At 42.1% G+C, this 15814-nt stretch overlaps 1 protein-coding gene across 3 annotated transcripts in view; it reads right to left on the reverse strand.

Annotated features, from left to right (window-relative positions):
• LOC140691969 (trafficking protein particle complex subunit 9-like) overlaps window positions 1–14324 on the reverse strand; it is a 34103-nt gene extending 19779 nt beyond the window's left edge. The window contains exons 1-4 of one of the 3 annotated variants that reach the window (XR_012067575.1): window positions 13776–14324; window positions 12803–13014; window positions 11068–11292; window positions 4357–4480 (exon numbers count right to left, since the gene is read on the reverse strand). Coding sequence is in view for 2 of the 3 variants with exons in the window: in XM_072956547.1 (XP_072812648.1) it covers window positions 4357–4473 (117 nt within the window). In the remaining variant the exon portion in view is untranslated. Of the gene's footprint in view, window positions 1–4356; window positions 4481–4831; window positions 4977–11067; window positions 11293–12802; window positions 13015–13775 lie in introns of all 3 variants that reach the window. The other 2 variants (XM_072956547.1, XM_072956548.1) reach the window with 2 other exon arrangements.
• Window positions 14325–15814: the final 1490 nt, after the last annotated feature.

Here is a 15814-nt window from a genome sequence, read left to right on the forward strand (position 1 = left end):
GAAACGTTATTCTAAAAAGGAAATTATAGTTCTCTTTAGGCCACTGTTGATCTTACAAGGTGGGTGACCTCACCTGGCCAAATAATACCTGCTCTGACCCTGCCCATAAATATGAAATTTCTCATAAGGTAACTCAAACTCAATTAGTAACACAAGAAAAATTTTAACCCAAAAATATAACTTTTCGGCTATTAAATTCTTACTCATGACTTTATTAACGTTACTAGCTGTATTACTTATATCCTGTCTATTTTATAAAATTGTTGTCTGTTACAATTCCCTATGTGTAACTAGGCCTACAAGATTGATGATGGCTAAACATCTTGAAGAAATAGATAAAATTTATAGCCCTGCATAAAATAATTGTTATAGTGTGATTCTAGGTATGGGAATGACCAACGAAGGGCGAACATTTCCTGGATCATAATACACTAGTAAGACAGGAGATCCAGAGAACTTTTAGTATGAACAGGGCCTGATAAAAACACCTAACACCTTGAATGGCAGTTCAGAAGATTCTTCACCTGAACTAGGAATGAGCAATCCTAGCACCGTGGGACAAAATAGGTCATGAAATGTCTCTCAAAATATTGGTCGAATTTAGGACCAAGGGGGAGCACTGTGAATGAAAGTACTACAATGTGAATGACAATACTGCAACCATGTCAGTAAACAAAGAATGCTGAAACCAAGTCATCAGCGGCTGCTGCCACCCTCCAGCGAGGACATGCCTGCAGCCCAACCTCTTAGCCACTCACAGTGGTGCCCTCTGAGCGGACTCAGAATAAGAAACGACAGGACACTGGCCCTAGATAGCTAGGTGCTTGTCGAAGGAAGAAATTCAATGACCAAAATGTTTGCTTCCTCCCATACATAGAAAAGCACTAAATTCTTGAACCTGAGACACCTGGCTTTCTTTAGATAACAAGCAATGTTTTATTGTTCCAACTACCTGGTCTTTGTTGTAAAGCTCCTATATATCCTAGATCCTCCCATACACCTTGGGAGTAGTCCCTCAGAGTGATCTGAGAGGCTGTCATCCCGGCTCGAGTCTTCCCGCCAAATAAAACATAACTCTTAACTTTTAGGCTGAACGTTTATTTCAATCAAATCCCAGAATAGACAAAACTCATCAATTCTGTCATGGAACACACGGGTTCAGGAACCAGAAGCGTGTTCTAGTCCCAAAAACTACGGGTTCCTCTTTCTTCCTGTCATTATACAATCCCACCAGAACTCATAACTTTGCTGTCTGCTCATCTGGCATCCAAACTCAGAGAAGAGTCAACTCAGCAGAGCGCCCTACAGGGGAGAACCCCCCGCAGCAGCACTGCGGGCTGCCTGCCCTAACGCACGCTCTGCTGACCCCTAGTGTCCTCCGTGGAGACCAGGCCAACAGAGCTGTTCCCAACAGCTGCAAAGTCCCACAAGTTAAATAAATCATTTTGTTTTATACGATATGTTACGTATATACCCATCTCTGAAAACAGCTTTGCCAGAAGCCCAAATCTTCAATATTATTCTGCAAAGGCAAATCCGGTCCCCAAGGGAAAACAAGTCTTAAGACGACGCTAAGGCCTCCAAAGTCCTCTCCACGACCATCAACCAAACTGCCTGCAGGTCTGCAGCTTCAGCAGGCTACATGTCTGCTTTTAAAGCAGTCCCTTCCTGTCCTCGTGTGCTACAATGTCCCTCTACACCCTCCCATCTCATGGTAAGTGCAGCCGCTGCAGAACCTTGCAGGGCAGCACTGACAGGACTGGACACAGAGGATCAGAGCTAAACTAAGCCTTCTGATGACACGAGCTGGTCACTCTGTCACTTTACACATCAAGATATATAGAGAGAGAAGTGGGGTGATATTGCTCAAAGTCACACAGCTAATAAGTTGAAAAGTCTATAACTCTGCTACTCCCTCCAGCGAGACGCCCCAGTTGGGACGCCCACAGGGTTCTCTTGTGCCTGCCTGACCAGTCCTTTCCTGTCACTCATAACCCACCACAGGGTCAGACACTAGCCTGCCTTTTTCAGCATCTTTTCCCTCCAGTCTCTCAGGAACAAGGCTGTTCGGGCCACTGTATGACTTCCAGCTCCCCAAACCCTCCGTGCTCAGGCTGGTCTTGCCTATGCATTCGGCCACCTGTACAGAGGATCTTCCTCCCCTGCAGGAGGATGTTTCCACTCTCCGCAGGGACACCAACTCAGGGGAGCCCTCTTCTCCCCCTCAGCATGGCAGGTGTCCCAGGCCACATCACGAGCTGCCCCATTAGGACTGTGGGTGCCAAGGTCTGCTAATCAGACCAGCAGCCTTAGAGCCAGGGATCATGCCCGGGCCACCCTGCAAACCTACTGTCCGCCTCACAGCCCCCAGCCAGCAGGTCACCTGGAAGTCACAGCAAGGGCCCCACCCAATCCAGAAGTCTCTTCATTTGCCAGCACCACTGATGACTGGTTTCCAAACTTTGGTCAGTTTCGCACAAAACAGCAGCTTCCGCTGTGAAGCGAGGGGGCTTTCGCTTCTGCGTCCCATCCTTACTGGAAACGTCAAGGGAAACCAAAAGGCCTTTTCTCAACCATTTTCTGATGACACCCTCCCACCCACAATACTCACATTCTCAACAGTTTGGGTCCACTTGATCTTGTTTCCCTTATGCTAAGGGGCTCAAAACACTGCAGGATTCTTTCTCTTTTGAGGGTATTTGTACTCAGTTTATCGGCTTAATCTGTTTTTGTCTCTCTCTTCAGTATCCCTAACAGTTGCCACTTCTTACTCCTTTCAGCAGCCTCCCTCCCAACATCTAGTCTAGGAAATCAGCTGTGATGAGGGGCCCGGGGGCAGTCACAGAAGATGCAACTAAGGCACAGAAAGCCTACAAAATTTGCCCAAGAAGATCAGCCTCAACCCCCAACATTGTGTGCCCCGTCCCTCTTTTTAACTCTTATGCTAAGCAAGCTAACTTTTTGTAGATTATGTTTATAAACAGATGAGGTATCAAAATACATACAAGGACAAACATCAACTCTTAGATGTTCATTAAATACACTATTTAGTTTCCATTTATTTTATTTCTATTAAAAAAAATTAAGAACCTCTGCAGTCAATATAGCAAAAGTTTACAGGGCTTTAAATCCAGAATATAGAGGTGTTAAGTCTGTCATTACTCATACTTATTTGTATGTTCACAAGACAAAATGATTTGAAAGTCTCTCTCCTCTCCCCCTACACACTACTGGCTCTCACCAGAGCTCCCAGATCACACATCGAACAGCCTTTCACTTTACCCAGAGCTGAACTCTTTAGTTCCCCCCCGGAACTCCCTCTGCAGTTTCCCTCCTCAGAGTACAGCATGACAATCATTTACCTCATTAATCCACATAGAAACCTGGGCCTTACTCCATCCTACCTTCACAGACAGCATTCATCCTTTCCTTTTTACCATCTAAACATGCCTTCATTCCGTTCACTTTTACCCACTGACCGTCCCACAGCTCAAGGGGAAGCCACCAACACTGCCCACCTGGACTCACGAGTCTCCCAAGTGGCCCCACAGCCGCTCTCCCCTACTTGAGACAAATGGGATTGTGTCACTCCCGTGCTTTTAGGACTCTTTTCAAACCCACTCTTCTTAGAAGAAACTCCCAGTTCTTCACCTGGTGAAGGTCTTTACCATGAAACTGTCAGCTCAGGGAGGGCAGGACACGCCCTCTCCCCTCGGCCCCGCCCTCTGGCAGAGCATCAGCTTCTGAGGACCTGCTGAGCTACACCAGCCTGTTTTCTAAACCTGGTCTTGAGTTCTTGGCAAACTGCTTCACTTATGTACACACATCCAAGGAAGATAAGAAAGATTTTAGATGTTGAGCTAGACTATTGATTTGGGGATTTTGCACTAGCAACCTGCAAGTACATGTTCTAATGATTCTGTATGCTTAAAACCATACCCAGATTTAAGTAGTATTTGTGGAATATCTTCGAAGTAAGAGGGACTGTACTTTTACAGGCTTTATATTTTATAACATGAACAACCCACACAGGGTCACAAATGGAACTGCCTCACAAGTGACAAGACATGTGAGAGGCATATAGAAACAGGTCACAAAGATGGTAAGAGCAAAGTTGTTTCTCCAACCCCCGAAAAAATTCCTCAAAGAACAGAAAACTCTGAATTTTGAAAGTAAAATACTATCATATAAAGAAATAAAATAAATAATCCTCTTCATCAGGGATTCAAGATCTGACTCCAGAATTTTTAGCATGTCATACTGAATCCTAGCACAGGAAAATCAGATGGACTAGTGGTGAGTAAGTTTCAGAAAAACTGCAGTAATTCCTCCACTTGTAAGTGGACATACACTCACCTGTCGAAGGTGAAAGTAAACCGCATTCTGGAGAAATTTGGAAGCTTCCAGGCTCTGCTTCTGGATGGCAAGGACACGGACAGCTTCGAAGCATGCTTCTAACTGAGTCACCAGCATTCTTACACTGCAGGAGGAAAAGGAGGCCCTCAGTCAAGAGCTTTGGGGCCGTGTCTCACAGGCCGGGCCTCGGGGACTCAATGCCCAGCAGCAGCCCGGCCCCAGGCGAGGACCCGCAGTGTGGCCCACCCAAGCAGGTGGGGCACTGTGCTTGAGAAAGCCCATCCCCGATGTGGGCAAGAGGGGCTGGTGGGGTTGTTTGAACATATAAATGCTCACAGAAATACACCTACACATAATCAATTGATACAATTAACAGGAGCAGGCTATTTAATAAAATTTCAATTGTCAGTGGTAATTTTATCATTCCTTTTCGTTTGTCCCCTGCACTCTGAGACAGGCTTAGGCTCTCTCACACCTGCAGCTCTGATGCAATAGTTGTGAAGTTATTTTACTTTGCTGCAAGTGTCTTCGTTCCCCGTGTCGCTGTGACTGTCGTCTCTTACACAGTCAGATGTCTTCCTGGATCTCTCCCTGAGTTCCTTGCTCCTGCTTTTCAGATCCTAAGATAAAGGGCAAGGGAAGACACATGACCAGAAAAGGCACTGTGGACTTGATCAAAGTCCTCAGTGACCCCTATGTGAGTGCTGCCCACCCCTTACATTCGATTCTCATGGTTCTGCCCAGGGTGACATCCAGACAGGAGAGCGTCCTGGGCCAATTAAAAGCTGTGTGGCTTGGGTGCGGGGACGGTGCAGGAGCTGGTTCCAGGGTCGTGCCCCTCCCCACCTCTACTCCTCTCTTTCCTGAGGCCCAGCTGCCTATTCCCCAGGCTCTCTGATCTTCTGTCCCTCTCTTCTACTCTACACCAAGCCCTTTTCCTCTTCCTTTATTCCCTAATTATCCCCAGCTGGAATGATTTTTCAATCACAGTATCTGAAAAAATTTCCTGCAGCTGAAAAAGAGGTCTCCAGAAGTCAATGCCCATATGCTGGTTCCTGAAGGCAGCCCCTGGTTAGAGGGACCCTCACCAACACTTACGGGGCATCAGACATGTTGCAGGTTTGACCACCCCCAACAAGAGTTTGCTGTGACCCCAAGGCCCGAACAGCATCCCTGATCACAAAAATGTAGTTGGCCCACTTATCCGTTATTAAGAACCAAAAATAAAAAAATTGTTCATGTTTCTTACTAAAATTATTTATGAGGTGGAAAAAGAAATTGTAATAGAAAAGAACAAATTTGACTCCATGTTAGAAGTGTTCCTTGGGCTTTAACCGTGTGCCCTGTGTTCTAGGCTCAGACTTGCTAGCTCTGCACCTTTTGTAAAAGAAAGTTGCCTTTAGCCTGAAATATCCAGGAGAGCCTATTCTCCGGGCTCTGATCTTTAAGACTGTTAGCTCTTCTGCACTTAAATAGGGATGAGAAGTTGTAAAACAGAGAATAAACTTTGTTTTTTTTTTTGGAGTTTTTTCAGGGGCACCATGATTTGATCCACATGGACAGCTGCAAGAACAAAGGATTCCAAGGACAAACAATTCGTACAGCAAGAAGTTTGCAACAACCAACCACACCACCGCCTCTTTTTAGTATAAAAGGAGCCGGAATTCTGACTTGGGGAAGAGGGTTCCCCAGGATATCAGTATGCCATCTTCTGGGTCTGCCAGCTTTTCAAATAAAGTCACTATTCCTTGCTCCAACAGCTCATCTCCCGATTTATTGGCCTGTCATGCAGTAAGCAGAACGAGATGGGACTTGATAACAAAATGACTGTATTGGAGGTAGTATGTCTCCACTGTTTCCTCATTTCCATTATGTCACAACCTATCAATTTTATTTGCTGTTTAACAACAGAACCAAAAAACCTATCTTGGGAATTGATTCCATGGAAATAAAATTATTTCTACTCTTTCAAAACTGTTTTTCTTTTCTATTTTTTTGTTTTGCTTATTGAAAAAAAACAAATCATTTTATTTCACGTATTTTTGTTATAGCTACATATATTAAATACTACAAAGATATTTAAATTGCAATAAAAATTGCTCATATATTAGTATAAAGATTTATAAACAATCAATGCGGATTAGGAAAGGAATGGCTATTTACTAAAAATCCACTGCACATCCAGTCTTTTACAAGCATATCCTGTAATATAAGCTCTATGATCCAGGGGTCCCCCACCCCTATTCTCACTGCCGAGTTCCTTAGTAATCAACTACCAAGGCACCACCATTGAACCACACGATCAGTATTTTAGGTATAAATGAGGGAATTAGCTCATTCAATTCTATAACAAAAACATTAAAATAAATACTGAACCTATTTACATATAAAGAAAATTGGACACAAATAAGTGCAGTTCCTTCCCCAAGGTCACAAAGCTAGTAACTGGTAAAGGCAAGATTTGAAAGCGTCTGCCTGATTCTAAAAACTAAGGTGGAAATCCCATTCGACTGTGGAGGGTCCAGTAGCACAGCCTAACACCCTATCATTGTTCAAATATAGCCTTAGACAGCCTGAGACAGCACCCCATTCCTATGGAAATCGAGGGCAAGTGATAACAGTAAGGATTTTATATCCGGTAGTTTCTTAGGTCTCATTTATATAAAGTGTCAGCAGGTCAGCAGAAAAACTCTGAGAAATATGAGTGGATCCAGAGCTTTTTGCTGATTAGAAACTCAGTCTATAAGGACAGAGTGACCTTCCCATGAGAGGCCACATGGATATAAACTAAAGGCAGCTGAGCAATGAAAACTAGCAAGACCCTGGAACCCAAGCAAGAAGGATCCCTGCCATCCCACAACCATTCGCCTCTTCATCTGCTTGGACACGATGGCAGAAGACCCAGGTCTTTGTCCAAGTTACACTTTAATGGATTCTCACCCATAAAAAGTTATGACTCTGCTGTCTCAAGCCCATTCCAACTCAAATATGATGACACCAATATCTCAGCAAAATGTCTATGTCTTCACTTACTGTGTTCTATTAGGAGAATATGTCTATGGCCACAAAGCAGAAATCCAATTGAAAACACCATGCACGAAGCCGGGTGAATGTCTACATAAGAGACTTTGTTCTCACGCTCACTGAATGAAAACTCAGAAAAAGTGGTCCTCCTCCCTCAGCAAGTGGGAGGTACCCTGATTGTGTGTGTGTGTGCTTGTGTGTGCGTGCACGCGTGTGTGTGTAAATCAAATACAATGAATTCTGGGATGTGTACAGATTTTTTTTATGTTAGTATCATTTCATGAGGATGAGCCAACCTTTAAAGTGATTTGAATCTAGTGTTCTCAGAGAGTCTCAGGCTCTTTTGGTGGAGGAGGGGAAAGGAGAAAGGAAAGGAGGAAAGAAGTAAATGAAGCTAAGGAGTAAGAATACTGCTAGGGATAGGCAAGACATTAATTTTGTTCCTTCTTGCATCACACACAAATTAGGGACTGGCTTTCTCCCATGCCTTGTCAAGCACTGAGTTGCAGAAGAAGAGGCGACAGCCCATTTCTCACTGAGCTTGTGACTGTACGTGGCATGTTACAGACACAAATCATTTACCCTGATCAAACACTCTAGCAGCAGGCCGTAATTCTCCTATTTTGAGAGACAAGAAAACAGGAGTTCAAAGAGGGTATATAACTTGGCAAAAGTCTGAGGACCAGTAAACAAGAGAGGATGAATTCAAACTCAGATCTGAATGCAGAGTCTGAACTTCCAACTCTCAGGACTGGAAAATCCTTAACGCATAGGCTACCCAGCTTCCCTGCAGTGTTCCTGGCACCAAGCATTTCCCATGGCACTGGTCTCCACTTCTCACAGACACAGTGCTGTGTCCAGCCAATGACCTCCATCGGACCTTGATCATCTACCTGCCACGCGCACCAGGCTTCTCCATAAAGGCAGGAAAGCTGGCTTTCAAGTGCATACAAAGCTATCCCTGGTCTTTCCTGGACTCTTCTGTGGCTTCTCCAGCCTAAAGGCAGCCATGAAACTGCTCACAGTTTGTACATGAACCACACTACCTCTCTCCATCTGTCTCCCCACGTGTACTACTTAGCTATGACCATTTTGATAATCTTGGAAACAAACTTTTAAAAACAGAAAAGAAAGCATTCTGGAACAAGTACTTAATAATTACAATTTTAAATGACAAGTTACAAAGTGAGTATTTACAAACCGAATCTGCCTTCCTAGGTGTCAGTTTAAACAGTTAAAAAATGTAATACCAAAAAATTCTCCCTTAAAAAATTAACAAAATCCTCAACAATAATCTTGAATAAACTCAAAATTAATGCCCATGTTCTACATGGAGAAAACTACAGGACTGTACTGAGGGGTAAATTAAGAGGAGTGAATGTATGGACATCAACATATTGCATGGAGGAAAGCAGTTTTGTAAAGACGTAAGTTCCCCTAAAGATAATTCAAAACTTACTAAAAAATCCCATGAAAACTATTACCTGTTTTTTTTTAACTTGAGCAAATTATTTTAGAATTCTTCAGGAATAGTAAAGTCATAATACTAGCCAAGAAAATTTGGGATGGAAGAAAAGAATGAAAAAACATTGCACTGTCGGATATTAAATAAATTTTTACAATATGTAAGATATAGAGCTGGAATAAGAAAGAAAGATTTACAGAAATATACCATGAGCTCAAAAAGAGACTCTAGTGTTCATAAGTATTTTGTACACGTGGGATTTCAAATCAAAGAGCAAAGTATGAATTCAATAATTGTTCTGGGACAATCAGAGAATCCCCTGCAAAGAACAAATTCTATTCCTGTCATAATGACCACAAGAAAAATTACAGATAGTGATGTAAATATTAGAAAGTACTAATAAGAGCCAATACAACCCTTTGCTCATATTACTTCAACTTCTCTTCACTAGAACAATTACCATTATCATCTCCATCTTAGAGATTTAAAAACCTGCAGAAGAGATTTGTACCATTATAAGAAAGTATTTCTAAGAATAATACCAAAGTTAAAACCCAAAAGGAAGACATTTAATACCTTAAGAATATGTTGGGCCACAACAAAAATAAACCTACTGAACAAAATGAAAGGCAAGAAATGACAAGAAAAAGCTCTGTGATACATGTTGATGAAGACAAGGGGTTAATGTTCATGACATACAAAGAGCTGTCACAAAGCAACAAGAAGCTCCCTCACTTAACTGTGTGCAACGGACAAAAGGGATCATTCACTTTTAAAAAGTCAGATGGCTAATGAGTGAAAAATACTGAATACCTCACTGGTCATCAAATGCAAGCTAAAACAATGAAAAAGCACTTTTGCTCATCATATTGGCAAATATTTATAAAAGATATTCTAGCTAGTATCCATCTGTGAGAGAACAAATTTTGAGCGACATTTTGGAGGACGACATGTCAATGGATATATAAACACTGAAAAACGTGTGTACACACAGACTCAACTCAGCTTCAAGGAATCGCTTCGTTTAGAAAAAAAATCAGTTCAAAAAGATGTATTCATCAGGGCATTTACACAGCACTTTTTACAATGCTGGGAAGAAAAGCTGAAGTGAAATCATATCCAGCGATATACAACTGGTTACAGAAATTATTCTACATCTATTCATTCCCCACTGGAGAAGGAATTTCTAGAGTCTCTTGAAAGGAGCCTGTGATGAATGTAAATGTCACATCCAGGGACTAAATTTCAGGAAGCCTTAACTAAAGGAATACTCATACAAGATTACAGGAATGTTTGTACAAGAAGGATGCCAGTCAAACATCATTACTGACAGTGGAAAATGGAGAAAACTTAAGCGTCCACCATCAAGAAAATTATGCAGTAAATCACGGCGAGCTGTGGGCTCTGAGGGGGCCGGTGTTTCGGCATGGTCCAGGGCCTTGTCCACAGCACTCTCTCACCAAAGGTGTCCTTCCAAAAGAGACCACACCTGCACATCAGGAGACCCCTTCCACTGTATCTGAAAGGACCGGGTGAATCTGGAGTGGGAGGACGTCTATGATATACCCCTGAGTGAATAAAGTGAGCTGTAGAAAACATATAGTATGGCCTTAATTTTCAATAAAGCATATAAACACACACATATATATAGATTTCTCATATACGTGTATGTATGTACATATGTATGTATGTGTATATATATATGTCCTAGGCATAAAGGTCATGAAATATATACACATTGTCAACAGCTTTTACCTTCAGGAAATAAGGGGAAGGGAGGTAGGGGACTTTCGGTACCACCACGGTTCTCTTTTCAGTATTTCAGTAAAGTATACTTGGAATTTAAAAGTTTATTTTAGTCTGAAGTAAAATGGACGATGCCTCCACAAGACAGAATTCTATACTGGTCATTAAAAATCATGCCAGGGGAGATAGAATATTGCAGAAAAAATATAAAAAGCCGAATGGAAAATGGAGTTCTCCACACAGTAAACAGGCACAGAGTGCTCGCTGGTTTTTATGACAGAGGTGATACACACTGACGAAAAGGACAAAAATAGACGTTAAAGTGTTAATTATTATCTCCGAGTAGTGGGACCAGGATAGCCTCTCTTACACCTTTTTTCAGACTTATTATATTAAAAACACATTGTTTTTCATCTGAAAAAAAGCATTTTTAGATGTCTAGTACCACACATTGGAGAAAATACACGAGTACTTACAGAAACAAGTAACTAGGAGACACCGCAGTAGCGTCGCACAATGTGGAACGGGCGATCCTGAATAACACCGCGCAGTTACGTAAGGACCCACAAAGGGAGAGCACCTGCTGTAACAGGACGCGGTCCCCTTCTATTTGTCAGTTGTGTCTTCAGGGCTGAGGCAGTTCTGAGCACGGCCAGTGTCACTGCTGGTGTCTGGATGGATGCCACTGGAGGTAGGGGCACCTGCAAGCCGAGACGAAGAACAGAAATCATCCTCTGCTTTTTCTGTCTTGTTTCTTTGTTACTTTATAAGAGAGGCATAAATAAGATAAACTGTGCATCTTCCCTACTGAAATTTCAGAAATGAAACCGTTTTTAAAGTCTACACAGCTTATATTCTGCCTATAACTGTCTTTTAAAACAGCATCATATTTATTAAATGTTAATTAACTCAATTAACTCCCTGTTGAAACCTTCTATTAAAGAACATGAAATGCACTACGTAAAAGCACCACGCCTGCAGTGACTACCTTAGCTGTCTTGACGGCAGTGCAGTCAGCACCCACCATCCCGTGGCCCTGAGCTCCTGATGCTGGTAAGAGCACGCTGCCGCCTCAGATGGAGAGAAACTGTGAAAGCATTCTCTGAAATGTACAGCACTGACAAAACATAACTGAGAAATCACAGGCTCCTTTGAGGCTGTCATTTTCTGTTTCTGGCCAACCCCGGTCAATGAGCAGAACCACCCCATTCCTGAGCCATGGGACTCACGTGGGAAGCAGTTTTGGAGAAATTTCCAGATATAGAATGTAACCAACTATACATAGAACTCTGACAAAAGAAACGATGAAGTACTCTGATTTTGGAAGACAGTCAAAATATTCTCCTAAGCCTTAGTAGCAGGAAAGACTGGGCTTCTCCTAAGCCACTTATTTATTTCACAGCCAGTGAGCATTTCCCATAAACTCTGTTACCCTGTGTCTGGTGGGAGCCTCAGGCACACTCTTGCTGTCCATCTTATAAATGACAGGGCAGAGGTGTGTGTCTCACGTCTGCAACCCTCAAACAGGCTCGCCTCCTAGCCTCACTGTCTGAACTTGGCCGTATTTTCTCACCTGTTTATTTGGTATCTGTTCTTCTCTAAGCTGCCTGAAATGCTTCTTGGAACAAGTCAGAAGAACGAGTGGGTAGAGAAATGGACAGATGGACAGGTGAGAGATGGGCAGACAGACAGAGAGACTCCAAGAAAAGGGGAACAAAGAAAATTTCCTATGCAAAACCCTCTTCTAGTCTGGGAAGAAAACCACCATGGAGAAGTGTGAAGAGGCAGGTAGCTTAGGACTGTTTCTTGGATTCCATGAAATGTCACACCAAGAGACGAGAGGGTAGAAATATAAATAATAAAAGAAAAAAGCATGCATGCTTGAAAAATATATCTACAATATGTACTTACTAAAGAATACATTCAAATAAGCAGGGCCAAATAACACAATCCTTGGGTATTTACAGAAGTGGGAATCCCACCTCCAAACCACAAGGCATCCCTTTGGAGCACTGAGAGTCTACACGGGGCAGTCATAAAGCCGTCTCCGCAAATCCATTCTATCCTGCACTTATGAGGAACGAGCAGCTGTGCTCGGGCTGCCCACGCGCATCATTTACACCCCTCAGCACCTCTACGGGGGAGGGACGCCTAGCGAGCCCCGTCTCTGCAGGACAGAAAACAAGTCCGGGAGAGGCTAAGCCGACCTACCAGTTCTCCAACTCACAGGGCTGGTCACTCCAGAGCAGGACTCGAACTCGGACCCATGTTTGTAACCACAGTACTACCGTGATTTATGTGCTTTTTGTGTGTATAATTCATTTGTTTCCGGCATGAAAGGATATTTAATTAATGTTCGGTTGTCTTGTCTATCTCATTAGCTCACAATCAATCTTTATACTGTTCAATTGTACTCTTTTCCCCTGGAGAAAGGAACAGAAAGAGCAGGGGTCAGAATGAGGAGGGGCTCCATTCTTTATCTGGTACCTCATCTCATCCAAGTCCCCAACGAGGGAGAAGGAGCAAATGTTCTCTTCATCTTTTAAAGAGAGGGCTCCACTGAGGGTGACTTTCTCAATTCCAAAACCAAGGCTGGGGGCAGGGCACATGCAGCAACAAGAGCAGTATCACCTGTAGGAAGGCGAAAAGAGCTCACGGGAGGGCTCCGGTGGTGTGACTCATTTAATTTCAATCGATAAAAAATACCACAGTCTAAAAATACTAGCATGCAATGGATTTGCTCTTTCTTGATATCTAGCAAGTTTCCACAGCCCCCATGTAACATTATCATGTACCAGTGAAAGGAAGAGTCTACGGACAGGGAAAATCAATGCCACAGGCAGGCTGAAAACCAGGCTGGAGGAAAGGAAGAGAAAGGGCATAGTTAAGAAGAGGGGAAAGGCTGAGAAAAAGACATCATCACAAGGACTCTCAAGCATCATCCAACAATCATAGAATCATTCATTCAAGAGAGAGTTACTGAGGTCTTATTTTGTGGAAGATTTTACAGAGGGCAAAGCAAGAGCACAGCGTCCATGGTGGCAGCAAGTGGCGGGGCTCAAATACACTTCTGATCCCGGTACCTTGCACACTTGTCCTCAGTATAAAGGCAAAGAAAAAAAAGTAAAATAATACTCTGTAAACTCAACGCATTGCTGAAAAAAATTAAAGAAGACCTAAATACCTGGACAGACACACCACGCACATTCCTGGATCAGAAGACAGCGCTCTTGAAATGGCAGTGCTCCCCAGAGCGATCCATACATTCAACGTGGTCTCGATCACAATCCCAGCAGGCTCCTCTGCAGAAACTGACAGCTTGCTGCTACAATTCATATGGGAATTCGAGGGTCTAAGTGACAAAAACATACTTGAAGAAGAAGAACAACATGAGAGGACCTGTAATTCTCAATATCAAACCTTACAACTGTATCTCCAGGTGAGGTTAGAGGCCATCTTTAAGTTATTATTGTTTTTATCCTTATTTTCCAAATTCTCTACAATGAATATAACTGTTACAATATGAAAACTAAAAAGTAACGTACCTTTTAAAACATGCACACCGATTCATTCATTGGGAAAAAAATATTTTAACTATAAAGAGTTAAACAAATATCTAGTGAGAAAGGACTACTTAAAAAAAAGTGCGTTTAAATTTTTCATAAATTGAAAACTGAAAAGCACAAACACATCAAGTTTCTAGGGAGACCGATGCAACATATTAATAGTTATTTCCATAATTCTAATTTAACAATGAAAACTCAAGAAAGGGAAAACTGTGATTGACAGCCAACTGCAAACACATGGAGAGCAAAGGCCTAGAAATCACAGTTCCTTTAACTCTGCTACTGACTCAATAGGAGAGGAAATTCCTCACTGAGGGGACAGTGGAATCCCATGCATAAGAGAGGATAAACTGTACAAACTGCACTAGAATCGGGGGTGATTTTCTTAGAAGAATTCTAAAGTTACAACATTGCTGAAAAAGTATAAAAACACTGACAGACAGATTAAAACACACAGTCATATATATTATATAGAAACATATGAAGTCTGCTCCCATGTTGCATAGAAATACAAACATATTTGTTCATTTATGGGCACTGATTACTTTATCCCAGGTAGAATATTTCAACTAAAACAAATAATCAATAATACACTCTTCTTGTCAAATTTAGTTGATAAGTTACTCTGCTATGTAACCATAATGTGTATAAGATAGATCTAAAGTTAGTGAAAATGAGCTTTGTATGGTTTCTTGAACTCTCCTCAAAATTCCAAGCTTAATTTTAAAATAGAACTGAGCAGTATTTCTATATGCTCTTTTCCCTCGTGAAGTGAACAACACAGTCTGTTGTCCAAATACTGTCCTTACAATGATTCACGAGCACCGTATCCTAACAAAACTGCTGGACAGCAAGGCACTATCCAGACACTGTGACCAAACAAATGAAACACAAAGAAGACAGTGACCATATTCTGGAGGGCTTACAATCTGTGTCAACACCGGGGTTTTTATTTGATTGGGTTGATTGGGTAGCAAAATGAAATCAATCAGGTACTTTCTTCTTTGAGCATTCTGTAAGTCATGACTGTTTTTAGTGTCATGAGCAGGAGAGACTTAAGCATGAATTGATTGGGTCAACTAGCAACAATCATCACTCGAGGGTGAGTAATAAAGAAGTTAACTGATAGCAATGCTTCTGCCTACATGAGACCTAAAATAAAGCTACACTGACCTCTGCAAGGAAAATGAGGTGATGAGGTCCCCAATGAGAAAACAAACTAACAAGAAATCAAAAAAGGAAAGACTTTTTCATTAACGATTCCAGGAAGGAGTGGAGCATGGAGGGGAAGAGCACAGATGCTCGGGACAAACATGAGGGCCTGAACTCCCACAACACTGGGTAGCTGTAACACTGATATGTCAGTGAAATTTTCTGCATCTCAGTCTCCTATCCACAGACTGGGAAGAACAACAGCACCCATCTCCTAGAACGGTCCTAAGAATTAAGTTATTTTATATATAAAAGTTTAAATAAAATACCTCGGATTTTAAATATTACCCCAAAAGCACAAGGAACAAAGAAAACAGAGATAAATTGGAGTTCATGAAAATTTAAAACTTTGCTTCAAAGGACACCATACAGAAAGTGAAAAAAAACACACAGGAGAAAATTTTTTCAAATCATTTATCTGATTAGGAATTTGTATCTCCAAATA

Source organism: Vicugna pacos, chromosome X (assembly GCF_048564905.1).
Source record: "Vicugna pacos chromosome X, VicPac4, whole genome shotgun sequence".
In the NCBI taxonomy this organism is placed as follows: domain Eukaryota; kingdom Metazoa; phylum Chordata; class Mammalia; order Artiodactyla; family Camelidae; genus Vicugna; species Vicugna pacos.